The sequence below is a fragment of the Eumetopias jubatus genome, unplaced genomic scaffold (genome assembly GCF_037043125.1).
Source record: "Eumetopias jubatus isolate StellerSeaLion01/CBP00866 unplaced genomic scaffold, mEumJub1_p1.0 scaffold_11, whole genome shotgun sequence".
Taxonomy (NCBI): Eukaryota; Metazoa; Chordata; class Mammalia; order Carnivora; family Otariidae; genus Eumetopias; species Eumetopias jubatus.
Genome location: NW_028274817.1, coordinates 113,856,907 through 113,881,818, shown reverse-complemented (window position 1 = coordinate 113,881,818; position 24,912 = coordinate 113,856,907). Strand labels below are relative to the sequence as shown.

Genomic DNA, 24,912 nt, shown 5'->3' with positions numbered 1-24,912 from the left:
GAATAGTAACAACACTCTGAACAGAAAAGCGACCACTTTCTGGAAGGTAGGAGTGCGGAGAAGTGAATCCGAGGCGATATTCGGGAGGATAGACGGCGGGGGAGGGGGCCTCCGTCGGCCACTTCTGGCAAGTGATAGAGCCGCGGAGCACAACATCGGAACTTTTAGAAGCCGGCTCCGCTGAGGGACGTCGCTCCAGTGGCTAAGTGGGGGGTGGAACCCTCGCGGGACAGTGTGGTCTCAGGACCCTCGGGGTCACAGAAAGACCGGGGGTGTCTGAGTGCGGCAGAGCTCCCGGGTATCGGAGCGGGGAAGCCGGCCGCAGAGACGGAGCTGAGGCGTGGGCTCTCAGCTCGGGGTTGCCATAAACTGTGATCCGCGGCCCAGTCGGGCCACTGCTCCTCCAGCGGGGACCCAACAAGTGGCAGATCCGGGGAGACTCCCCTTCCTCCCCCGGGAGGAGCGGCGCGGCAGCGCACCGCAGGGATCTGCTGGGTTTGGAGACTCCACACGGATCGGGTGCCAGACATAGAAACGCTCGATCACAGGCCGGGTGAGCACGGAGTGCGGCTGGAGACCAGGGAGACGGGAGTGACTGCTTTTCTCTGGGGCGCACTGAGGAGCGGGGTCCCGAGTTCTCAGCTCCTCCGGGCAGAGATTGGGAGGCCACCGTTTTCATCCTGGTCCTCCAAGGCTGTACCGAGAGCTTGCAGGGAACAAAAGCTCCTGAGAGCAAACCCGAGCAGCTTGCTTAGCCCAGACACACAAGGGCGGGGCAATTCCGCCTCCGGCAAAGACATTTGGAAACCACGGCAACAGGCCCCTCCCCAGAAGATCAGGAACAGCCAGCAAGCCAAGACCAGGTTTACCAATCAAGGAGAACGGGAGAACTCCAGCGCTAGGGGAATACTGCACATAGAATTCATGGCTTTTTTTTTACCATGATTCATTAGTTCATCAAAGTTAATTTTTTTAACTGTTTTTTTTTTTGAATTTTTCTTTTTCCCTTTTTCAAACAACACCTTATCAATCCCTTTTTTTTTTAAAAAAACTTATTTTTCATTTTTAGAGTCATATTTTTATCCCTTCATAGTAGTTACCCTTATTTTTGGCATATATATATATATATATATATATACATATATATATATATATATATATATAAGTTGTTCTCTCTTTAAAATTTTGAGATACAATTTCTTCTAACAGATCAAAATATACCCTAAATCACTAGTGTATGGCTTTGTTCTATTCTCCTGCCTGATCACATTCTCTCCCTTTTTTCTTCTTTTTTTTCTTTTTCAATCTTCTTTCTTTTTAAAAAACAACTTCTTATCAATTCCTTTTATAAAATCTTTTATAATTTTCATCTTTACAGTCATCTTCCATCCCTTCATTGTATCAACCCTTATTTTGTACATATATAAGTCTTTCTTCCTTTAAAATTTTAGCAGGCACTTTCTTCTAACAGACCAAAATATGCCCAAAAGCTAGTGTGTGGCACTGATCTCTGCACTAGCCTGATCATATTTGATCATATTCTGTTTTTTTTGTTTTGTTCTATTTTTGTTTGTTTTTATCTTTTTCTTTTCCCTTTTTTTTCTCTTCTTTCTGTCCCTTTCTTGTCCCCTGGTTTCAGGTCTTTTCTGATTTGTATAGAGTATACTTGCTGGAGAAGTTGTTAACCTGTTAGCATTCTGTTGTCTCATTCATCTATTCTCCTCTGGACAAAATGACAAGACGAAAAAAATCACCTCAGCAAAAAGAGCAAGAGGTAGTACCGTCTGCCAGGGACCTACTCAATACTGACATTAGTACGACGTCGGACCTAGAGTTCAGAATCATGACTTTAAAGACACTATCTGGGCTTGAAAAAAGCGTGGAAGTTATTAGAGAAACCCTTTCTGGAGAAATAAAAGAACTAAAATCTAACCAAGTCGAAATCAAAAAGGCTATTAATGAGGTGCAATCAAAAATGGGGGCACTAACTGCTAGGATAAATGAGGCAGAAGAAAGAATCAGCGATATAGAAGACCAAATGATGGAAAATAAAGAGGCTGAGAAAAAGAGAGATAAACAACTACAGGATCACGAGGGCAGAATTTGAGAGATAAGCGATACGATAAGATGAAACAACATTAGAATAATTGGGATCCCAGAAGAAGAAGAAAGAGAGAGAGGGGCAGAAGGCATATTGGAGCAAATTATAGCAGAGAACTTCCCTAATGTGGGGAAGGAAACAGGCATCAAAATCCAGGAGGCACAGAGAACCCCTCTCAAAATCAATAAAAATAGGTCAACACCCCGACATCTAATAGTGAAACTTACAAATCTCAGAGACAAAGAGAAAATCCTGAAAGCAGCTTGGGAGAAGAGATATGTAACCTACAATGGTAGAAACATTAGACTGGCAACAGACCTATCCACAGAGACCTGGCAGGCCAGAAAGGACTGGCATGATATCTTCAGAGCACTAAACGAGAAAAATATGCTGCCAACAATACTATATCCAGCTAGGCTGTCGTTGAAAAGAGAAGGAGAGATAAAAAGCTTCCAGGACAAACAAAAACTAAAAGAATTTGCAAACACAAAACCAGCCCTCCAAGAAATATTGAAAGGGGTCCTTAAGCAAAGAGAGAGCCTAAAAGCAGCATAGATCAGAAAGGAACACAGACAATATACAGTAACAGTCACCTTACAGGCAATACAATGGCACTAAATTCATACCTTTCAATAGTTACCCTGAATGTAAATGGGCTAAATGCCCCAATCAAAAGACACAGGCTATCAGATTGGATTAAAAAACAAGACCCATCGATATGCTGTCTGCAAGAGACTCATTTTAGACCCAAAGACACCCCCAGATTGAAAGTGAGGGGGTGGAAAACCATTTACCATGCTAATGGACACCAAAAGAAAGCTGGGGTGGCAATCCTTATATCAGACAAATTAGATTTTAAAACAAAGACTATAATAAGAGATGAGGAAGGACACTATATCCTACTTAAAGGGTCTATCCAACAAGAAGATCTAACGATTGTAAATATCTATGCCCCTAACATGGGAGCAGCCAATTATATAAGGCAGTTAATAACAAAAGCAAAGAAACACATTGACAACAATACAATAATAGTGGGGGACTTTAACACCCCCCTAACTGAAATGGACAGAACATCTGAGCAAAAGATCAACAAGGAAATAAAGACTTTAAATGACACACTGGACCAAATGGACTTTACAGACATATTCAGAACATTCCATCCCAAAGCAACGGAATACACACTCTTCTCTAGTGCCCATGGAACATTCTCCAGAATTGATCACATCCTAGGTCACAAATCAGGTCTCAACCGGTACCAAAAGATTGGGATCATTTCCTGCATATTTTCAGACCACAATGCTTTGAAACTAGAACTCAATCACAAGAGGAAAGTCAGAAAGAACTCAAATACATGGAGGCTAAAGAGCATCCTAGTAAAGAATGAATGGGTCAACCAGGAAATTAAAGAAGAATTAAAAGAATTCATGGAAACCAATGAAAATGAAAACACAACTGTTCAAAATCTTTGGGATACAGCAAAGGCAGTCCTGAGAGGAAAGTATATAGCAATACAAGCCTTTCTCAAGAAACAAGAAAGGTCTCAAATATACAACCTAACCCTACACCTAAAAGAGCTAGAGAAAAAACAGCAAATAAAGCCTAAACCCAGCAGGAGAAGAGAAATCATAAAGATCAGAGCAGAAATCAATGAAATAGAATCCAAAAGAACAGTAGAACAGATCAACGAAAGTAGGAGCCGGTTCTTTGAAAGAATTAACAAGACTGATAAACCCCTGGCCAGACTTATCAAAAAGAAAAGAGAAATGACCCAAATCAACAAAATCGTGAATGAAAGAGGAGAGATCACAACCAACACCAAAGAAATACAAACAATGATAAGAACATATTGTGAGCAACTCTATGCCAGCAAATTAGATAACCTGGTAGAAATGGGTGCATTCCTAGAGATGTATCAACTACCAAAATTGAACCAGGAAGAAATAGAAAACCTGAACAGACCTATAACCACGAAGGAAATTGAAGCAGTCATCAAAAATCTCCCAACAAACAGAAGCCCAGGGCCAGATGGCTTCCCAGGGGAATTCTATCAGACATTTCAAGAAGAATTAATACCTATTCTCCTGAAACTGTTCCAAAAAATAGAAATGGAAGGAAAACTTCCAAACTCATTTTATGAGGCCACCATTACCTTGATCCCAAAACCAGACAAAGACCCCATCAAAAAGGAGAATTACAGACCAATATCCTTGATGAACTTGGATGCAAAAATTCTCACCAAAATACTAGCCAATGGGATCCAACACTACATTAAAAGGAGTATTCACAATGACCAAGTGGGATTTACCCCTGGGCTGCAAGGTTGGTTCAACATCCGCAAATCAATCAACGTGATACAACACATTAACAAAAGAAAGAACAAGAATCATATGATCCTCTCAATGGATGCAGAAAAAGCATTTGACAAAGTACAGCATCCTTTCTTGATCAAAACTCTTCAGAGGATAGGGATAGAGGGTACATACCTCAAAATCATAAAAGCCATCTATGAAAAACCTACAGCGAATATCATTCTCAATGGAGAAAAGCTGAGAGCTTTTCTCCTAAGGTCAGGAACGCGACAGGGATGTCCACTATCACCACTGCTATTCAACATAGTATTAGAAGTCCTAGCCACAGCAATCAGACAACAAAAAGAAATCAAAGGCATCCAAATCAGCAAAGAGCAAGTCAAACTCTCACTCTTTGCAGATGATATGATACTGTATGTGGAAAACCCAAAAGACTCCACCCCAAAACGGCTAGAACTCATACAGGAATTCAGTAAATAGCAGGATATAAAACCAATGCACAGAAATCAGTGGCATTCCTATACACCACCACCAAGACAGAAGAGAGACAAATCAAGGAGTCGATCCCATTTACAATTGCACCCAAGACCATAAGATACCTAGGAACAAATTTAACCAAAGAGGCAAAGGATCTGTACTCAGAAAACTATAAAATACTCATGAAAGAAATTGAAGAAGACACAAAGAAATGGAAAAACATTCTATGCTCGTGGATTGGAAGAACAAACATTGTGAAGATGTCAATGCTACCTAGAGCAATCTACACATTCAATGCGATCCCCATCAAAATACCATCCACCTTTTTCAAAGAAATGGAACAAATAATCCTAAAATTTGTATGGAACCAAAAGAGACCCCGAATAGCCAGAGGAATATTGAAAAAGAAAAGCAAAGCTGGCGGCATCACAATTCCGGACTTCCAGCTCTATTACAAAGCTGTCATCATTAAGACAGTATGGTGCTGGCACAAAAACAGACACATAGATCAATGGAACAGACTAGAGAGCCCAGAAATGGACCCTCAACTCTATGGTCAACTTATCTTTGACAAAGCAGGAAAGAATGTCCAATGGCAAAAAGTCTCTTCAACAAATGGTGTTGGGAAAATTGGACAGCCACATGCAGAAGAATGAAACTGGACCATTTCCTTACACCACACACAAAAATAGACTCCAAATGGTTGAAAGACCTAAACGTGAGACAGGAGTCCATCAAAATCCTAAAAGAGAACACAGGCGGCAACCTCTTCGACCTCAGCCACAGCAACTTCTTCCTAGAAACATCGCCGAAGGCAAGGGAAGCCAGGGCAAAAATGAACTATTGGGATTTCATCAAGATAAAAAGCTTTTGCACAGCAAAAGAAACAGTCCACAAAACCAAAAGACAACCGACAGAATGGGAGAAAATATTTGCAAATGACATATCAGATAAAGGGCTAGTATCCAAAATCTATAAAGAACTTATCAAACTCAACACCCAAAGAACAAAGAATCCAATCAAGAAATGGGCAGAAGACATGAACAGACATTTTTCCAAAGAAGACATCCAAACGGCCAACAGACACATGAAAAAGTGCTCAACATCGCTCGGCATCAGGGAAATCCAAATCAAAACCTCAGTGAGATACCACCTCACACCAGTCAGAATGGCTAAAATTAACAAGTCAGGAAACGACAGATGTTGGCGGGGATGCGGAGAAAGGGGAACCCTCCTACACTGTTGGTGGGAATGCAAGCTGGTGCAACCGCTCTGGAAAACAGTATGGAGGTTCCTCAAACAGTTGAAAATAGAGCTACCCTACGATCCAGCAATTGCACTACTGGGTATTTACCCCAAAGATACAAATGTTGGGATCCGAAGGGGTACGTGCACCCCAATGTTAAAGCAGCAATGTCCACAATAGCCAAAGTGTGGAAAGAGCCAAGACATCCATCAAGAGATGAATGGATAAAGAAGATGTGGTATATATACACAATGGAATATTATGCAGCCATCAAAAGGAATGAGATCTTGCCATTTGCAACGACGTGGATGGAACTGGAGGGTGTTATGCTGAGCGAAATAAGTCAATCAGAGAAAGACATGTATCATATGACCTCACTGATTTGAGGAATTCTTAATCTCAGGAAACAAACTGAGGGTTGCTGGAGTGGTGGGGGGTGGGAGGGACTGGGTGGCTGGGTGATAGACATTGGGGAGGGTATGTGCTATGGTGAGCCCTGTGAATTGTACAAGACTGATGAATCACGGATCTGTACTTCTGAAACAAATAATGCAATATATATGTTAAAAAAGAAAGAAGAAGAAGATAGCAGGAGGGGAAGAATGAAGGGGAGTAAGTTGGAGGGGGAGAGGAACCATTAGAGACGATGGACTCTGAAAAACAAACAGGGTTCTAGGGGGAGGTGGGTGGGGGGATGGGTTAGCCTGGTGATGGGTATTAAAGAGGGCACATTCTGCGTGGAGCACTGAGTGTTATGCACAAACAATGAATCATGGAACACATCAAAAACTAATGATGTATGGTGATTAACAGAACAATAAAAAATTATTTAAAAAAAAAAAGAAAGGCTATTACTTGCCTCAGTTACCCTGTAGTGAAATTGAGCGAGGTGTTGAGGGCAGAAACCTGCTACTGTGCGTGACTTCGCAAGTGAACTGGACTGTTCACTAACATCACTGCTCAAGATAAGCCCTGTGACAGTGCTCTCAGGGCCTTGCTGATCCCAGGGGCTACTGTGGGTTTCTCCTGCTTACGCTGTTGTAGAAAAAGGAGCAACAGATTCTGTGGATGCAACTTGCTTCTGAAGGCAAAACCCCATTGTGAATCTGTGCAGCACTCTTTAGAGGATGGTTTTGTTGTCTGTTTTTCCAAATAGACAGTTCCCTGGTGGTATCAGTCCATAAAGGAAATCTGTTTTGTCCTTAATGGCCCCTGAGAACTTTGATCATCGTTTCACCACTGTCAAGCCTGGGGGATGGATCCCTGTGAGGGACACAGATGGCTAAACTTGCTTCCGGGTGCCACCCTGGCTTTCCACTGTGGTCTCTGCTTCACATTTCTGCTGGTCAGTCAGTGGTGCTTACAGCACACCCGCTCCACTGACTGGATGGAGGGCAGCTGGCGGAGCTCACACAGAGGTCTTTTTCAGTTTCTTTCCTTCGTCTGTTTTTTTTTTTTTAACAGTTTTATTGAGATACAATTCATATAGCATACATTTCACCCTTTTACGTGTACAGTTCAGTGGTTTTTAGTATATGCACAAAGTTGTTCAACTGCTGTCACAAACTAATTTTAGAACATTTTCATCACCCCCAAAAGAAATTCTGTGCTGATTAGCAGTCATTTTCCATTCCCTGTCCCATGTCCCAGGCAATCACTAATCTACTTTCTGTCTTTATGGGTTTGCCTGTTCTGGCCATTTCATGTAGATGGGACCATGCAACATGTGGTCTTCTGTGGCTTGCTTTTTTTCAGTTCACATAATGTGTTCAAGGTTTATCTGTGTTGTAGCATGAATCAGTACTTGATTCCTTTTTATTGCTAAATAATGTCCCATTGTATGGATATACCACATTTTATTTATCTTCTCATCACTTGATGGACATTTGGGTTGTTCTCACTTTGAAGCTATAAAGAATAATGCTGGTATACTATGTGTGTACAAGTTTTAGCATGGACTTATGTTTTCATTTGTCTTGAGTATGTACCTAGAAGTGGAATTGCTAGGTCATATGGTCACTCTATATTTAATATTTTGAGGACTTGCCAAACTGTTTTCCACAGTGGCTGCAGCATTTTACAGTCCTGCCAGTAACATATGAGAGTTCCAATTTCTCCTGTTTTTTTTTTAAATAAAGATTTTATTTATTTATTTATTTGACACACAGAGAAAGATAGTGAGAGAGAGAGCACAAGCAGGCGGAACAGCAGAGGGAGAGGGAGAAGCAGGTTCCCAGCTGAGCAGGGAGCCCGATGCAGGGCTCGATCCCAGAACCCTGGGATCATGACCTGAGCTGAAGGCAGACGCTTAACTGACTGAGCCACCCAGGCGCCCCTTGTTGTTACCTTTTTTTAAAAAAATTATTACAGCCATGCTGGTGGGTGTGAAGGGGTATCTCATTGTGTTTTTGATTTGCATTTCCCTAATGGCTAATGATGTTGAGCATCTTTTCATGTGCTTATTGGCCATTTGTTTATCTTTTTTGGAAAAATGTCTGTTCAGATCCCTTGCCCTTTCCTGCTTGGATTATTTATCTTTTTATTTTGATTTATGAGTTCTTGACCTATACTGGATATAAGTCCCTTGCCAGATGTATGCTTTGCAAGTATTTTCTCCCATTCTATAGGTTGTCATTTCACTTTCTTGATGGTGTCATTTGCAGCACAAAAGTTTTTAATGACGGGGTCCAGTTTATTTTTTTCTTTTGTTACTTGTGCTTTTGGTGTCAGAGCTTGAAAACCACTGCCTAACCCAAGTTCATGAAGATTTTTTCCTGTGTTTGCTTCTATAGGTTTTATAGTTTTAGCTCTTACATTGAAACCCATGGTTAATTTTGAGTTCATGTTTGTGTATAGTGTGAGGAAGGGGCCCCACTTCATTCTTTTGCATATAGATATACAGTTGTCCCCGAATTGTTTGTTGAAAGGAGATATTTTCTTTTATCTGCCTGTTTAGTGACTGTCCCTCATTGTGATACTCTCTTACTAGTTAGGTGACCACATGGTGTCAGACCGAGAGAGGCTAGTGAGCACAGCAACACAAATAGTGCTGTAAATGTCAGGGATGTAAGCTTTGGGTCAGGGAATTTCATACAACTTGTTTTAGTTCCTAGACTACTTTATTTTGGGGTGATAAGAAGCAACTTAGCGTTCATCATTTTTTAAGCCCTGGGGAGAGAGACAGCCAGACACACGATCGTTAGTCTGTATAGTTTTTTCTCACCCAGGGTTCTGGGAAAGAATGAAACTCTGATGCCCTTAGGCATCCATTGTCTGTAGGATCTTAACTTCTCTCCTATGCGTGTAGAGTGGTCTTTACTGTGTATTGTTTTGGGGAAATTTGAGAAAAGAGTCACAAATAATTTTCTTAATTATCTAACAGAACACTGGTTAAGAAAGGCCAAAAAAATAAACTAGTTGGAAAATGGTCATCAGCTCTTTGGGAAATGAACGTCAGAACTGACCTATTGTAAGAAACAAAATCTCCTTCAGATATCGTCATTGTCTATTTCATTTAGGGCAAAGGAAAAATAAAATAGTCTCTCCAAGTGAGCTGCTGAGTCCAGATTATAACTAATAACTCTTGGATTGTGTCAAAATTACTGAGCTGCTTGTAAGGACAAAAGTAGGTTTTTTAAAGAAATAATTTGGCTTACTTGGTTTTCCCTCACATCTTGTGCATCTAATAAAGATGGACTTTGGGAAAATAGAATGGTTTGAACAGTTTAGAGAGAGAGGATGTTGTATAACAATACTGTGACTGAAACTGTGCCCGCCTCCATGGCATTTGCTCTTCTCTGTAACCCCGGAAAGTGTCCTGGACCACCCCAGGGCATGCCCAGCAGCCAGTGTGGCAGTGTCTGCTTGCCTGCATGACATTCTCAGTGTGGTTGGGATTCTGTTTTCCTTCCTGCTTCATGGTTGGCAGTACTGGAATGTCTGTGGGGTTAATGAGTGGCATCCCTAATGAAAACCTGCTATTTCCAAGTAGAGAAAAGGCAATACAAGTTCAATTCTTAGAAGCTGTGCTCATAATTCCTTGGGAGAAATCAGGGCTCAGGTTGAAGGCTAAGATTTTTCTCATCTAGAGACCCCAGTTTATATTCTTTCAAATATTGGTTCAGCTGCTTGAATGAAACCCAGGTAACAAGCACTCAAATAACATAGAAATTGACTTCTTTCTTGTATAAAAGTCTGAGTTGGTGAGTGGTCCCAAAGCATAGAGTAGCTCCGTGCAGGAACCCAGGTGCCTTCCCATATTCTTCTTCTAGATGGGGGTTGCCTTTATCCTTGTGGTTGAAGATGGGTTGCCTTTATCCGTGTGGTTGAAGATGGCTCCCTAACATGTTCACATTCTAGGCCCCAGAGAGGGGGGAGGAACAAATGGAGAGAAAAGACTACTTTTAAGGGTATGACTCAGAAGTGGCATCTCTGATCGCTTTGGCCCAAACTTAGTCATATGGCCTTGCCTACCTGCAAGAGAGACAGGGAAATGTAGCTTCTAGTTGGAGGGCCATGTACCTCACTCAAGCTGAGAATGATAGGCTACTGCACATGAGAAGGCACAAGAACAGGTTTTGGAGGATAGTCTGCCACAAAACCTTGAGTGGACAGTGCCTCACGGTGCTGTGGTTCTGAATTGATAGATAGCATGACACACAATAGAATGAGACAAAATAAATGTCTACTTAAGCGTTATTCCTTCATTTTCCTCCCTGGAAACCAGGCCAGTTAGAGCGCAGCCTGGAACAGTGAGTAAAAACACAGGGAGAACCTGAAGAGAGAAACTCCGGAGACAACTCTTAAGAGGGTGGTGCAGGTTAAATACTTTGCTGACCCCTTCAGAGGTATTCTGGGCTTGATCCTATCTTTGTGTTATTTTAGGGCTCCTTTGGTAGCAAATAATAAAAAGCAACTTGAGGTAGCAAAATATACTCTTTATTATAAGGACATAGGGGTGATTCAGGGAAATCAGTGGCAGGAGTGGATTGGAAGAGAAGATTGCAAACCTTCTGGGGCTCATTCTGATGCCTCTCAGTTTTCTTAAGGTGTTTTTGACATTTTTATCTACAAAGACTTCTCAAGCACCTTCCACTCCAGAGATTACATTCTCACTGTGCCGGGCCCAGGCTGAACTGAAATATTAGCCGTAACTCAAGTCCTTCGGAGGGAGAATCTGGTCAGCTCAGCATGGGCCAGCATCCATTCAAGTGTCAAAATAGAGGTGAGGGTTTTCTTGAGACAACTAGAACTCCCTGCCAGGGGCCCATCCCTGTGGAGGAGGTAGAAGGAAATGGAGCCAGTTCCTAAAGGAGGAGGAAACCGTTAGGAGCTGGAAACACATAGTATGGTAGTAGTGTAAGGAGGGGCATCAAGTTCTGATCAACGTTTTTTTTAAACCTTTTATTTTGATATAATTACAGATTCACAGGAAATTACAACAACAGTGCAGAGCGGTCCTGTGGATCTTTTTTACCTCGTTTCTCTTAATGATTACATTTTGCCTAACTATAGTACAATATCAAAACGGGGCAGCTGACATTGGGACAGCATATGTATTGTTCCATGCCATTTAATCACATGTGTAGAGTCTTGTAACTGCCACTGTAATCATGGTACAGAAATCAGACCTACCCTCTCCTCGCCATTCCTTACCCCTGGCAACCACTGATCTCTTTCCCATCTCTAGAATTTTTCCATTTTGAGAATGTTATATAAATAGAATCACACAGCATTATCTTCTGAGTTTGGCTTTTTTCACTTGGCACAGTCCCTTGACATCCAAGTTATATATCTCAATCAGCACTGCTAAGCAATATTCTGTGGTATGGAAGTGCCATAGTCTCTTGAGTCATTCACTTGTTGAGAGATGTTTTGGTTGTGTCTAGTTTTTGAGCATTATAAATAAAGTGACTGTGAGCATCTTGTGTACAGGTTCTTGTGTGTGCATAAATTTTTGTTTCTCTAGTATAAATGTCCAAAAGTGTGATTGCTGGGTTGTGTGCGGAGTGTATGATTAGTTTTAAAAGAAACTGCCAAGTTGTTTTCCAAAATGGCTGTACCATTTTACATTTCCACCAGCAATGTATGACAGATGCAGTTTCTCCACATCCTCATCATTTGGTATTGTCACTATTTTTTTATTTTAGCTGTTCAAATACGTGGGTAGTTTTATCCTATCATGGTCTTAATTTGCATTTCCCTAATGGCTAATGATGTTGAATGTCTTTTCATGTGTATATTTGCCATCATATATCCTCTTTGGTAACATGTCTCTTCATGTCCTTTGCCCATTTTCTAATTGAATTGTTTTTTTGTTGTTGAGATTTGAGAGTTCTTTTTACGTATTTTAAATACATATCAATTGTCAGGAATGTGGTTTGCAAATATTTTCTCTCAGTCTATAGCTTGTCATTTCATCCTCTTAACAGTCGTTTGCAATACAAAAGTTTTTAAAATTTTGAAGAAGTCCAACTTATTTTTTTTCTTTTATGGATTGTGCTTTTGTTGTTACATCTAAAACCTCTTCACGAACAAGCCCTAGGTCCTGAAGATTTTCTCTTATGTTTTATTCTAAAAGTTATATAATTTTACACTTTATATTTAAGTTGCTTGATCCATTTTGTGTTGTTTGTGTAAGATCTGGGTCAGGGTTCTTGGCCTGTGGATGTTGAATTGCTTCGGCGCTGTTGGTTGAAAAGGTTATTCTTGGGATGCCAGGGTGGCTCAGTTGGTTGAGTGTCTGACTCTTGGTTTTGGCTCAGGTCATGATCTCATGGGTGGTGGGATTGAGCCCTGCATTGGGCTCCCCACTCTGTGCTCAGCAGTTTGGGGGGTGCAGTTGAAAGATTCTCTCCCTCTGCCCCACCCCTCAGTCAGGCACGCTTGCTCTCTCTCTAAAAATAAAATAAATCTTTTTTTTTATTTTTTATTTTTATTTTTATTTTTTTTTTAAGATTTTATTTATTTATTTGACAGAGAGAGACAGCACGAGAGCAGGAACACAAGCAGGGGGAGTGGGAGAGGGAGAAGCAGGCTTCCCGCGGAGCAGGGAGCCCGATGCGGGGCTTGATCCCAGGACCCTGGGACCATGACCTGAGCCGAAGGCAGACGCTTAACGCCTGAGCCACCCAGGCGCCCCAAATCTTTTTTTTTTTTTAAAGATTTATTTATTTATTTTGAGAGAGTGAGAATGAGAGAGAGAGAGAGAGTACATGAGATGGGGGAGGGTTAGAGGGAGAAGCAGGCCCCTCGCTGAGCAGGGAGCCCGATGCGGGACTCGATCCCGGGACTCCAGGATCATGACCTGAGCCAAAGGCAGTCGCTTAACCGACTGAGCCACCCAGGCGCCCAAAATAAAATAAATCTTAAAAAAAAAAAAAAAGAAAAAGCTGTTCTTGCTCCATTGACTTGCTTTTGCCCCTCTGTCAAAAGTAAGTTGTCTGTACTAGTGTGAGTGTGTTTCTGGGTTCTCTATTCTGTTCCACTGATCGATGTGTGTTTCCCTCTGCCAGTACCGCACAGTCTTGATTACTGTCTTCATTACTTATTTCCTTGATTATTATAGCTATATAATAAAATGTCTTCTATTTCTCCCACTTTTATTATGATTTTTCAAAATTGTTTTAGGTATTCTAATTCCTCTAACTTTCCATATAAATTTTAGAATAATTTTGTCTTGATCCACAAAAATTCTTGCTGAGATTTCAGTACGAATTGTGCTAAACCTTTGGGGTACCTCGGTGGCTCAGTTGGTTAAGCATTTGCTTTCAGCTCAGGTCATGATCCTGGGGTCCTGGGATCAAGTGCCCCGTGGGGCTCCCTGCTCAGCAGGGAGCCTGCTTCTCCATCTCCCTCTGCCCCTCCTCCCCCGGCTTGTGTTCTTCTTGCGTGTCTCTTTCTCTCTCAAATAAATAAATAAACAAACAAACAAACAAATAAATAAATAACTTTTTAAAAGGGAATTGTGTTAAACCTTTATATTAATCTGAGGAGATTTGGCATCTTTACTATTTTAAGTCATTCAATCCATGAACATGATAAATATTTCTCTATTTTGATCCTATTTTTCATTACTATTGTATAGTTTTCAGCATGTAAATCTTGTGTATGTTTGATATATCTAAGAACTTCAGTTTGAAGCTTTGTAAATGATACTATATTTTTGTTTTTTCCCCAAGTATTCAATGTTAGTGTATCAAAATTCTATTGATTTTTTAAAAAGATTATTTATCAGAGAGAGAGGGAGGGAGAGGAGCAGAGGAAGAGGGACAAGCAGACTCCACCCTGAGTACAGAGCCCAATGCCGGGCTCGATCCCACAACCCAGAGATCATGACCTGAGCCAAAATCAAGAGCTGGATGCTTGACTGACTGAGCCACCCAAGCGCCCCCGTTCTTTTGATTTTTCTGTGTTAATCTTCTCTCCTCCAAACTCATTTTTATTAGTTCGGAGGATTTTTTTATAGATTCCTTGGAATTTTCTATGTAGGCCATCATGTCATCTGCTGATAGGGACAGTTTCATTCTTTTCAATATGTGTACCTTTTATTTCCTTTTCTTGCATTACTGTGTTGGCTAGGACTTCTAGCACTGTGTTGAAAATAGTAATGAAAGTAGAAATCCTTGCTTTGTTCCTCATCTCAGGGGGGAAAGCATTCAGTTTTTCATTATGTATGATGTCAGCTGTAGTTTTTTGGTAGAAGTTTTTCATCAAGTTGGACGAGTTGGCCTCTATTCAGTTTTCTGAGAGTTTTTGTCATGAATGGGTATTGAGTTTTATCAGGTGATTTTTCTATATCAGTTGATATGTGATTTTTTTCTTTCAATCTGTTAGGATGGTGGATTGCACTGATTGACTTTTGAATATTGAATCAGCCTTCCATCTCTGGAATAAAGCTCTCTTGGTCATGGTGTATAAGTTTTTAATACATTGCTAAATTCTGTTTGTTAATATTTTGTTAAAGATTTTGCATCTATGTCCAGGAGAGATATTGTGTCTAATTTATATCTTGCTAGGCTGCCCCTTTCCAAGTCTGGAGAGAGCAGGATTTGGGTTGGGGGAGGCTTTTTATTGTCTACCCTTATTGACATTTATGGATTGCTGACTTCTCCACCATCCAGTCCGGGATATATGAAGCAAAAAAGAAAACCCAGGGAATTCACTGCTATGTGTTTCCCTGAGTACTGAGTTCCTCGGCTGGTTTGCCTTCTTCACTCCACTTTTTGGAGTGATCTTATGTTTGTCTTATATATTATGTCCGGGATTTTAACTGTAGTTGGTGGGGTAGAGAGAAGTATGTCTACTCCACATTGTCCTGAAACTGGAAATCCAATCCTTATCTTTCCAAAAGTAGATTTTAAAGCCTCTTCCCTGCCTATTTATGGATGAAAAAATTAATCTTCCAACTTCTTGGGGAATGGAGTATGCCTTCAGCAGATTAGCAGAGTGGGTAGCATAGTGTATATTCTCAGTGAATATTAATCAGATCTCCACAATGGTCACTGCATTCCGGTTAAGTTGCCCCGGCATAGAACCTACGTCTCACGGATTGCACATATGTCTGTTTTCCTAGGGGAACTTAAATTGCCCTTTTGCTCTGCGAATTCAGTATTTTTTGCTGTGGGATATAAGGCTGTAGGTTATACCATCGTGTTGATATATCATCCCAACTGTAGACAGCTTTGAGGGAGAAAGAGGGTTCTAAGAATAATTAGGGCCAGTCAAACAGTGTAAGCAGAGACTGTAATGGGCAAAGTAGAACATATGGTCACCCTAGTTATACCTGCTCTGTGAATTTACTATTGACTTAATTTGGCAATAGTGGTATTAAAACATTTTCTCAAGTGCCACAGATGTATGCTGGTATATGCACATACCTGAGCATCCTCACACACATAGACACATTCAGGCATTCATGCCTAATAATAAAGAAATGAAGGAGAGTTGTATAGGCCGGCTAAGTTAATGTAGGATTTTTCCTAAAGAGAATGTTCTATTCATTTCCTTCAGACTTGTCCACAGGGGCCACCTGCAGGTCTTTTAAATGCCATTAAGGCTTACACAAAAAGGGCATTCTAGTTAATGTGGTTTGTCAGGAAGAAATACTTATTAAAATGTCTTGGAATAAATGGAATGCGGAGTTTGAAAAGGTCCAATTCACAGCTTTTCTTTCAAGTTATAAAATGGGAAGTACTTCAGGTGTAAATAATTCATCCGGACAAATTTGTTTCATTTGGTGTGTATGTGTCTGCCTGCCTGCCTGCCTGTGAATATATGATTTTCTTTTTGGAGCCCTGTGACATTAGCCCCTTGTTAGTTGAGCACTTCTCATGAATCAGAGTGTTCTGACCCACAAGGGTCCAGACCTTTGAGTTCTATTTCACTGAACTGTTTGTACTTTTTTATAGACAGTCTTCCAAACAGAAGAAGGCTATTCAAACTGCTATCCGCAAAAATAAAGAGGCAAATGCAGTGCTGGCCCGGCTGAACAGTGAACTTCAACAGCAGCTCAAGGTAAGGAGCTTCCCAAAATTGGATTACTAGGCTTTTCTTCTGGTGGTTTTGTTTTGACCATTGGCTGAGCACCTGGTTCCATTCCTGTTGGTAAGACTTGCATCTTTGTTCTCAAACCTCTTTTGGAAGGTAGAGAATTGCTGCACTTAAGTTTCATGGGTTGGTTCTTATATGTTTAGAGGAAGACTAGCAACTTGAATATGCAGGCTACATATTGTGTATTAGTGACTAGGATAGAGAATCTATTACAAAGGCTGTCTATAGCATTCTTCATTCCCGAAAGCTTCTGGACGAGCCCTTGATTGTTTAGATCCTCCCTGAATGATGCTATACTTACGTAGGTGGAAGAGGGTAGCACTGACACTATCAAAGGCCCGACCCTCCGGCGGGCAAATGGTTCCATATCACCTTCTCAAGAACATCACCTCTCTCCTTACCACCTCTTTCTCTTCACCATTCATCTCCCCTGTTTTAGTTTTCCAGGACTGCCATAACAAAATACTATAACCTTGGTGGCTGAAAGTACCAGAAATCACTTCTCACAACTCTGGAGGCTAGAAGTCTGAAATCAAGGTGTCAGCAGAGCCGTGCTCTATCTCTGAAGGCTCTAGGGGAGAATCCTTCTTTCTTCTTTGCTTCTAGTAGTGGCTGGCAATCCTGGGCATTCCCTGGCTTCCAGATGTGTTATTCCAATATCTGTCTTCACTGTCACATGGTCTTCTCTCTGGGTCTCTCTGTGTCTGTGTCCAAATTCCTCCTCTTATTGTGTCCTCTTCTTACAGGGACACCAGTCATTGAATTAAAGCCTGCCCTAGTTTAGCATAACCACATTTTAATTAAATTACATTCACAAAGGTCCTATTTCTCTGTGAGGTCACATTTACAGGTGCTGGGAGTTAGGACTTTAAGCGTATCATTTTGGGGGACACAGTTCTACCTACTGCATCCCCTGATTCTCTACTGCATCATTCCCATCCACATAAACGTGCTCCAGTATTGTCCATTATTTTGACTGCACATCCTTCTTCAATTGCAGCCCCCTCTCTCTGCTCTCCTTCCCAGCTAGTTTCTTAGGAGTTGTTTTCATTTACTCTCCTTCCTCACCAACAGCTCTCTCTCTCTCCACTTCAGTGTGGCTTTGCTCTACTCCATTCACACCCCTCCTACAACCAAATCCAATGGGCCTGTTTCAATGTTACTCGAATTTTCAAAAGAATTCTACACAATTGGCCATTGCCTCCTCTGAAAAGGCCCCTCTCACTGACTTTTGGACTACTATACTTTTTTCCTGTTCCTTCCACTACCTCCCTCTCTCCCTCCTTCCCTCCCTTCCTGGTGCTTCTTCCTTAGCATTTTGTGCTATTTCTTCCTTCTTTGATTTCTCTTTTATTACTCCCCCTTTGCCCCGATATTTTATTATGAACATTTTTAAGCATACAAGAAAGGTGAAAGAATCCTATGGTAAATACGTTTATAGCCAACTCTTTTAACATTTTACTAGTTTTATCACATATCTACCCCTCTGTTCCTCAGTCTACCTTATTTTTAACATGTTTTTCAGTAAATTGCAGACATCTGTATGCATCCCCTAAATACTGCAACATGCAGATCAGTAACTAGAGTTCAGTATTTTTACAGGTTTTTCTGATGATGTGAGTTTTACATAGAATGAATGCACAGATGCTAAGTGTGCCATTTGCTGAATTTTTACAAATGCATATACTTATGGAACCCAAACCCCTATCAAGATACAGAACATTACCATCATCCTACAAGGCTCCCTCATGCTCCTTCCCTGTCAGTTCCTGCCCCATGCACACAGAGGCAACCACTGTTCTGACTTTGTTATGTCATAATGTTGTTTATTCTGTAACTTTATATAAATGGTGTTCCCTAACACGTACTTTTATGTAAAGCTTATTTCACTTAGTATTACATTTTTGAGAATCATTGATAACGCATGTGTCAGTAATCCATTCCTTTTTACTGCTGGATAGTATTCCATTGAGTGATTATTCTACAATTTCGTTATCAGTTCTTCTATTAATAGACATGTGAGCTGTTGCTAGTTTTTGGCTATTTTGAAGAAAACCACATTCTTGAGTAAGTCTTTGTGTGGAAATATGTCGTCATTTCTCTTGGGGAAGTACCTAAGATTTGGATTAGTAGGTAATGTGGCGAACATATGTGATTAGTTTTATTAGAAACTGCTAGAGCTTGGGGTGCCTGGGTGGCTTAGTCAGTGAAGCGTCTGCCCTTTGGCTCAGGTCATGATCTCAGGGTCCTGGGATCGAGCCCCACGTCGTCGGACTCTCTGCTCAGCGGGGAGCCCGCTTCTCCCTTTCCCTCTGCCTGCCGCTCCCCCTGCTTGTGCTCTCGCTCTCTCTCTCTCTCTCCTCTCTCTCCCTCTGTCAAATAAATAAATAAAATCTTTAAAAAGAAAAAAAGAAAAGAAACTGCTAGAGCTTTTCCCAAAGTGGTTGTAGCATTTTGCACTCCTCCCACTAGAGTGTGAGAGTTCCTGTTATTCCACATCCTTGCCAACATTTGGTGGTGGTCTTTTAATTCTTGTTGATCCTGTGGTGATTTAGTTTTTATTTTGCATCTCCTTGATGCTTAATTTTGCCGAGCATTTTTTATTAAAATTATTTACCTTTCACATATTTTATTTTATGAAGTGTTCGAAATATCTGGCCATTTAAAAAATCGTTTTTTCTCTTTTTTTGTGGCACTGTAAGTAGATGCTTTTTATATTATCTTGGTTCCTAGTCCTTTGTCAGATACCTGTTTTATAAATGTTTCTTCCAGTCTTTCATTTTCTTAACTGTATCTTTTCAAGAACAGGTATTTTTAATTTTTAAACAGTCTAATTTATCAGGTGTTTTTCTCTTATGGTTCTTATTTTCTTCTTATATAAGGAAACTGCCTACATCTAAATTATGAAGATAGTCTTCTGTGTTTTCTTTTAAAGCCATTATTGTTTTAGCTTTTGCATTTAGGTCTTAAGTTACTTTTTTAAACCACTTTAATTGAGGTATGATTGATACACAAAAAACGATGCATATTTAATGTATGCAATGTGATACATACAGTTGGAAGATAATTATATATCCATGGACCCATCACTACAATTTATGCCATAAAACTATTCATCACATCTAAAAGTTTTCTTCCCCCTCTTATTATTATCATCATTATTATTTTGTGAACATGACAAGAACACTTAACATAAGATCTGCCCTCTTGGCAAATTTTTAATTATATACTACAGTGTAATTCATTGTAGGCACTATGCTGTATAGTAGATCTCTGGGCCTTACTCATTCTGTGTAACTGAAACTTTGTACCCTTTGAATAGTACTTCCCCATTTCCCCCAGCCCCTGACAACCACCATTCTCTACTCTCCTTCTAGGAGTTTGACTGTTGTAGATTCCTCATATGAGTGGTGTCACTTAGCATTTGTCCTTCTGTGTCTGGCTCATTTCCCTTAGTGTAATGTCCTCCAAGTTTATCTGTGTTGTTTCAAATGGCTGAATTTCTTTCTTTTTAAAGGCTGAATAATATTCCATTGTATGTGTATATATTTTCTTTATCCATTTGTCCATTGGTAGACATTTAGGTTCCTTCCATGTCTTGGCTACTGTGAATAATGCCACAGTGAACATGAGAGTACAGATAATCTCTTCAAGATACTGATTTTAATTCCTTTGGATATATACCCAGAAGCTGGATCATATTTGGTAGTTCTATCTTTTTCAGCTTTATTGAGATATAATTGACATTTAACACTGTGTATAGGTATCAACATGTTGATTTGATACGTTTACATATTGCAATATGATTATCATAGTACTGTTAATACCTTTGTCACCTCACATAATTACCAGTTCTTTTATGTGGTGAGAACATTTAAGATTTACTTTCTTGGCAGCTTTGAAGTATGAAATGTAGTATTGCTAACTATAGACATCATGTTGTACATTAGATCCCTAGAACTGACTCATCTTATAACTGGAACTTTGCACCCTTGGTTAACATCTCTCCATTTCCCCTCCAGCTCCTGGCAACTTCCATTCTACTTTCTGTTTCTATGAATTTGGCTTTTTCACACACAGGTGGTATCATGCAGTATTTGCCTTTCTCTGTCTGACTTACTTCCCTTGGCATAGCGCCTACATGGTCCATCCATGTCACAAATGACAGGATTTCCTTCTTTCTTATGGCTGAATGGTACTCCGTTGTATGTATGTACTACATCTTTATCCATTCATCTGTAGACAGATACTGATGTTGCCATAGCTTGGCTGTTGTAAATAATACTGCAGTGAACATGGGAGTGGAGATATCCCTTTGAGATCCTGATTTTTATTTCATTTGGATACCCAGAAGTGGGATTGCTGGATCATGTGGTAGTTCTTTTTTTAATATTGAGGAACCTCCATGCTGTTCTCCATGGTGGCTGCACCAATTTACATTCCTACCAACAGTGCACAAGGATTCCCTTTTCTCCACATTTTTGGCAACACTTATCTCTTCTTACCTTTTTGATAATAGCCGTTCTAACAGGTGTGAGGTGATATCTCATTGTAGTTTTTTTTTTTTTAAGTAGGCTCCACACCCAATGTGGGGCTTGAACTCACAGCCCTGAGATCAAGAGTTGCATACTCCACCAGCTGAGCCAGCCACGTGCCTTTCATTGTGGTTTTGATTTACATTTCCTTGGTGATTGCTGATGCTGGGCATCTTTTTACGTACCTGTTGGTCATTTGTTTTGGTATGTTGTGTTTCCATTTTCATTTGTTTCAAGATCATTCTTGATTTCTTCTTTGACCTATTGGTTGTTCAGGAGTGAAATAATTTTTATTGCCCTCATTGTATTAATTCTTGTTAAAAGTTACTACCTCACTTTTTTTCCTAAAAGTATTAACTGGATGCTTGTCACTCTAGCATTGTGCCTATTAATGTTTTATGTACTTGATTTTTAGGATTCTAAATCATAGAATTTCAGAGCTTTAAGGGAACTTGGAAACCCTCCTTCAACAGATGGGCATAGCAAGGCCCTTGAAATCTGTGTGACCGGCCCATGGTCACTTAGCTACTGTGTAACAGAGCAGAGGAGGAGTAATACCAAGTCTCCAGCACCTTTGGCACTCTGCTTCCCCATATGATACTGATTTGCTTTTTATTTATTTATTTATTATTGAAGTATAGGTGAAATACAATGTTACATTAGTTTCAGGCGTATAACACAGTGATTCTGCAATTCTATATATTACTCAGCACTCACTACCACAAGTGTAGTCACCATCTGTCAGCAGGCAGTGTTATTATAATATTATCGACTATATTCCCTATGCTGTACTTTTCATCTCCATGACTTATTTATCTTATAACTGAAATTTTGTACCTCTTAATCCACTTCACCTATTTTGCCCATCCTTCCACTCACCTCCTCTCTGGCATCCACGAGTTTGTTCTGTGTATTTAAGAGTCCTTTTTGTTTGTTTGTTCATTTGTTTTATTTTTTAGATTCCACGTATAAGTGGAATCATATGGTATTTGTCATTCTCTGTCTGACATAGTTCACTTTAGCATTGTACCTTTTAGGTCCATCCACGTTGCTGCAAATCGCAGGATTTCATTTTTTTTTTTTATGGCTGAGTAATATTCCCGTGTGTGTGTGTGTGTGTGTGTGTGTGTGTGTGTGTGTGTGTGTATCACATGTTTTTACCTGTTCATCTATTGATAGACACTTGGGTTGCTTCTGTATCTTGGCTATTTTAAATAATGCTGCAGTAAACATAGGGGTGCCTATATCTTTTCGAATTAGTGTTTTTTAATTTTCTTTGGATAAACACTTAATATTGGAATTACTGGGTCATATGGTAGTTTTTTTTCCTTTTTTTGAGGAATCTTCATATGTTTCCCATAGTGGCTGCACCAATTTGCATCCCCACTAACAGTGCATGAGTGTTCCTTTTTCTTCATATCCTCACTAACCCTTGTTATTTCATATCTTTTTGATACTAGCCATTTTGACAGGTGTAAGGTGATATTGCACTGTGATTTTGACTTGCCTTTCTCCAATAACTAGAGATGTGGAACATCTTTTCATGTGTGTCTGGTGGTCATTTGTATGTCTTCTTTGGAAAAATGACCTAAATATGTCCTTTGCCCATTTTTTAATTGGATTGGGTTTTGTTTTGGTATCGTATAAGTTGTATAAGTCTTTTATATATTTTGAATATTAATCCCTCATCAGATAAATCATTTGCAGATATCTTCCCTTATTCATTAGGTTGCCTTTTTGCTGATGGTTTTCTTGGCTGTGCAAAAGCTTTTTATTTTGGTATAGTCCTATTAGTTTATTTTCCCTTGCCTCAGGAGACATATCCATAAATGTTGCTAAGGCTGAAAGCCAAGAGATTACTGCCTATGTTTTCTTTTAGGAGTTTTATGGTTTCAGGTCTCACATTTAGTCTTAATCCACTTTGAATTTATGTTTGTGTATAGTGTAAGAAAATGATCCAATTTCATTCTTTTGCATGTAGCTATCCAGTTTTCCCAACACCATTTATTGAAGAAACTTTTTCCCATTGGCTATTCTTGCCTCCTTTGTCATAGATTAATTTACCCTATAAGTGGGTTTATTTCTGGGCTCTCTATTCTGTTCTGTTGATCTGTGTGTCTCTTTTTGTGCCAGTACCACACTGTTCTGATTACTACAGTTTTGTGGTATATCTTGAAATCTGGGATTGTGGTACCTCCAGCTTTGTTCTTTTTTCTCAAGTTGGCTTTGGCTATTTGACGTCTTTTGTGGTTCCATGTGAAATTTAGGATTATTTGTTCTAGTTCTGTGAAAAATACTGTTGGTATTTTTTTTTAAGATTTTATTTATTTATTTGAGAGAGAGAGAATGAGAGATAGAGAGCACGAGAGGGAAGAGGGTCAGAGGGAGAAGCAGACTCCCCGCTGAGCAGGGAGCCCGATGTGGGACTTGATCCCGGGACTCCAGGATCATGACCTGAGCCAAAGGCAGTCGCTTAACCAGCTGAGCCAACGCTGTTGGTATTTTGATAGGGATTGCATTGAATCTGTAGAGTGCTTTGGGTAGTATGGACATTTTAAAAATATTTGTTCCCCTGATCCATGAGCATGGAATATCTTTCCATTTGTTTTTGTCATCTTCAGTTTCTTTCATCAGTGTCTTATAGTTTTCAGAGTACAGGTCTTTCACCTCCTTGGTTAATTTTATTCTTAGCTATTTTATTCTTTCTGATGCAAATGTCAATGGGATTGTTTTCTTAATTTCTCTTTCTGCTACTTCATTATTAGTATTTAGAAATACAAGAGGTTTATGTATATTAATTTTGTATTCTGCAACTTCACTGAATTCACTTATTCTAATATTTTTTTGGTGCTGTCTTTAGGGTTTTCTGTGTCTCATATTCTCATCTGCAAATAGTGGCAGTTTTACTTTATTTTTACTGGTTTACATGCCTTTTATTTCTTTTTCTTGTCTGATTGCTGCAGCTAGGATTTCCAGTACTATGTTGAATAAAAGTGGTGAGAGTAAACATCCTCATCTTATTCCTGATCTTAGAGGTAATGCTTTCAGTTTTTCACCATTGAGTATGATGTTAGCTGTGCGTTTTTCATTAGATGGCCTTTATTATGTTGAGGTGTATTACCTCTAAACCCACTTTGTTGGGAGTCTTTATCATGAATGAATGTTGTACTTTGTCATATGTGTTTTTTGCATCTATTGAGATAGTCATGGGGTTTTTATCCTTCCTCTTGATAATGTGTGATGTATCACATTGATTGATTTGTAAATAGCCGTAGGTACTTTTGATTCTCTTGTCCTTTTACCTTGTAATAGAGTTAAGTGGTTGACACCCCATCATATTACAGTATTAGAGTATTCTGAATCTTACTATATACTTACATTTACCAGTATGTTGTATTTTTTTATGTTTTCATGTTGCCGATTAGCATTCTTTCATTTCAGCTTTCTTGGCAAGGCTGGTCTAATGTTGATGAACCCACTCAGCTTTTGTTTTTCTGGGAAAGTGTTTAATCCTTCTTCATTTCTGAAGGATTACTTTGCCAAATAGAGTGTTCTTGGTTGACATTTTTTTTTTCTTTTAGCACTTTGAATATATTATCCCACTCTATCCTGGCCTGTCTGTAAAGTGCTTGCTGAGAAATCTGCTGAGAGCCTTTTGGGGCTTTGCTTGTAAGTTACAAACTTCTTTTCTCT

The 24,912-nt window shown here is 39.8% G+C and overlaps 1 protein-coding gene across 1 annotated transcript in view; it reads left to right on the top strand.

The window, feature by feature from the left end:
* Nucleotides 1-24,912, top strand: part of REPS2 (RALBP1 associated Eps domain containing 2) — a 191,663-nt gene that overhangs the window by 152,919 nt on the left and 13,832 nt on the right. Inside the window, exon 18 of the mRNA XM_088028580.1 lies at nucleotides 16,543-16,648. Within this exon, the coding sequence (XP_087884706.1) occupies nucleotides 16,543-16,648 (106 nt within the window). The remainder of the gene's footprint in view (nucleotides 1-16,542; nucleotides 16,649-24,912) is intronic.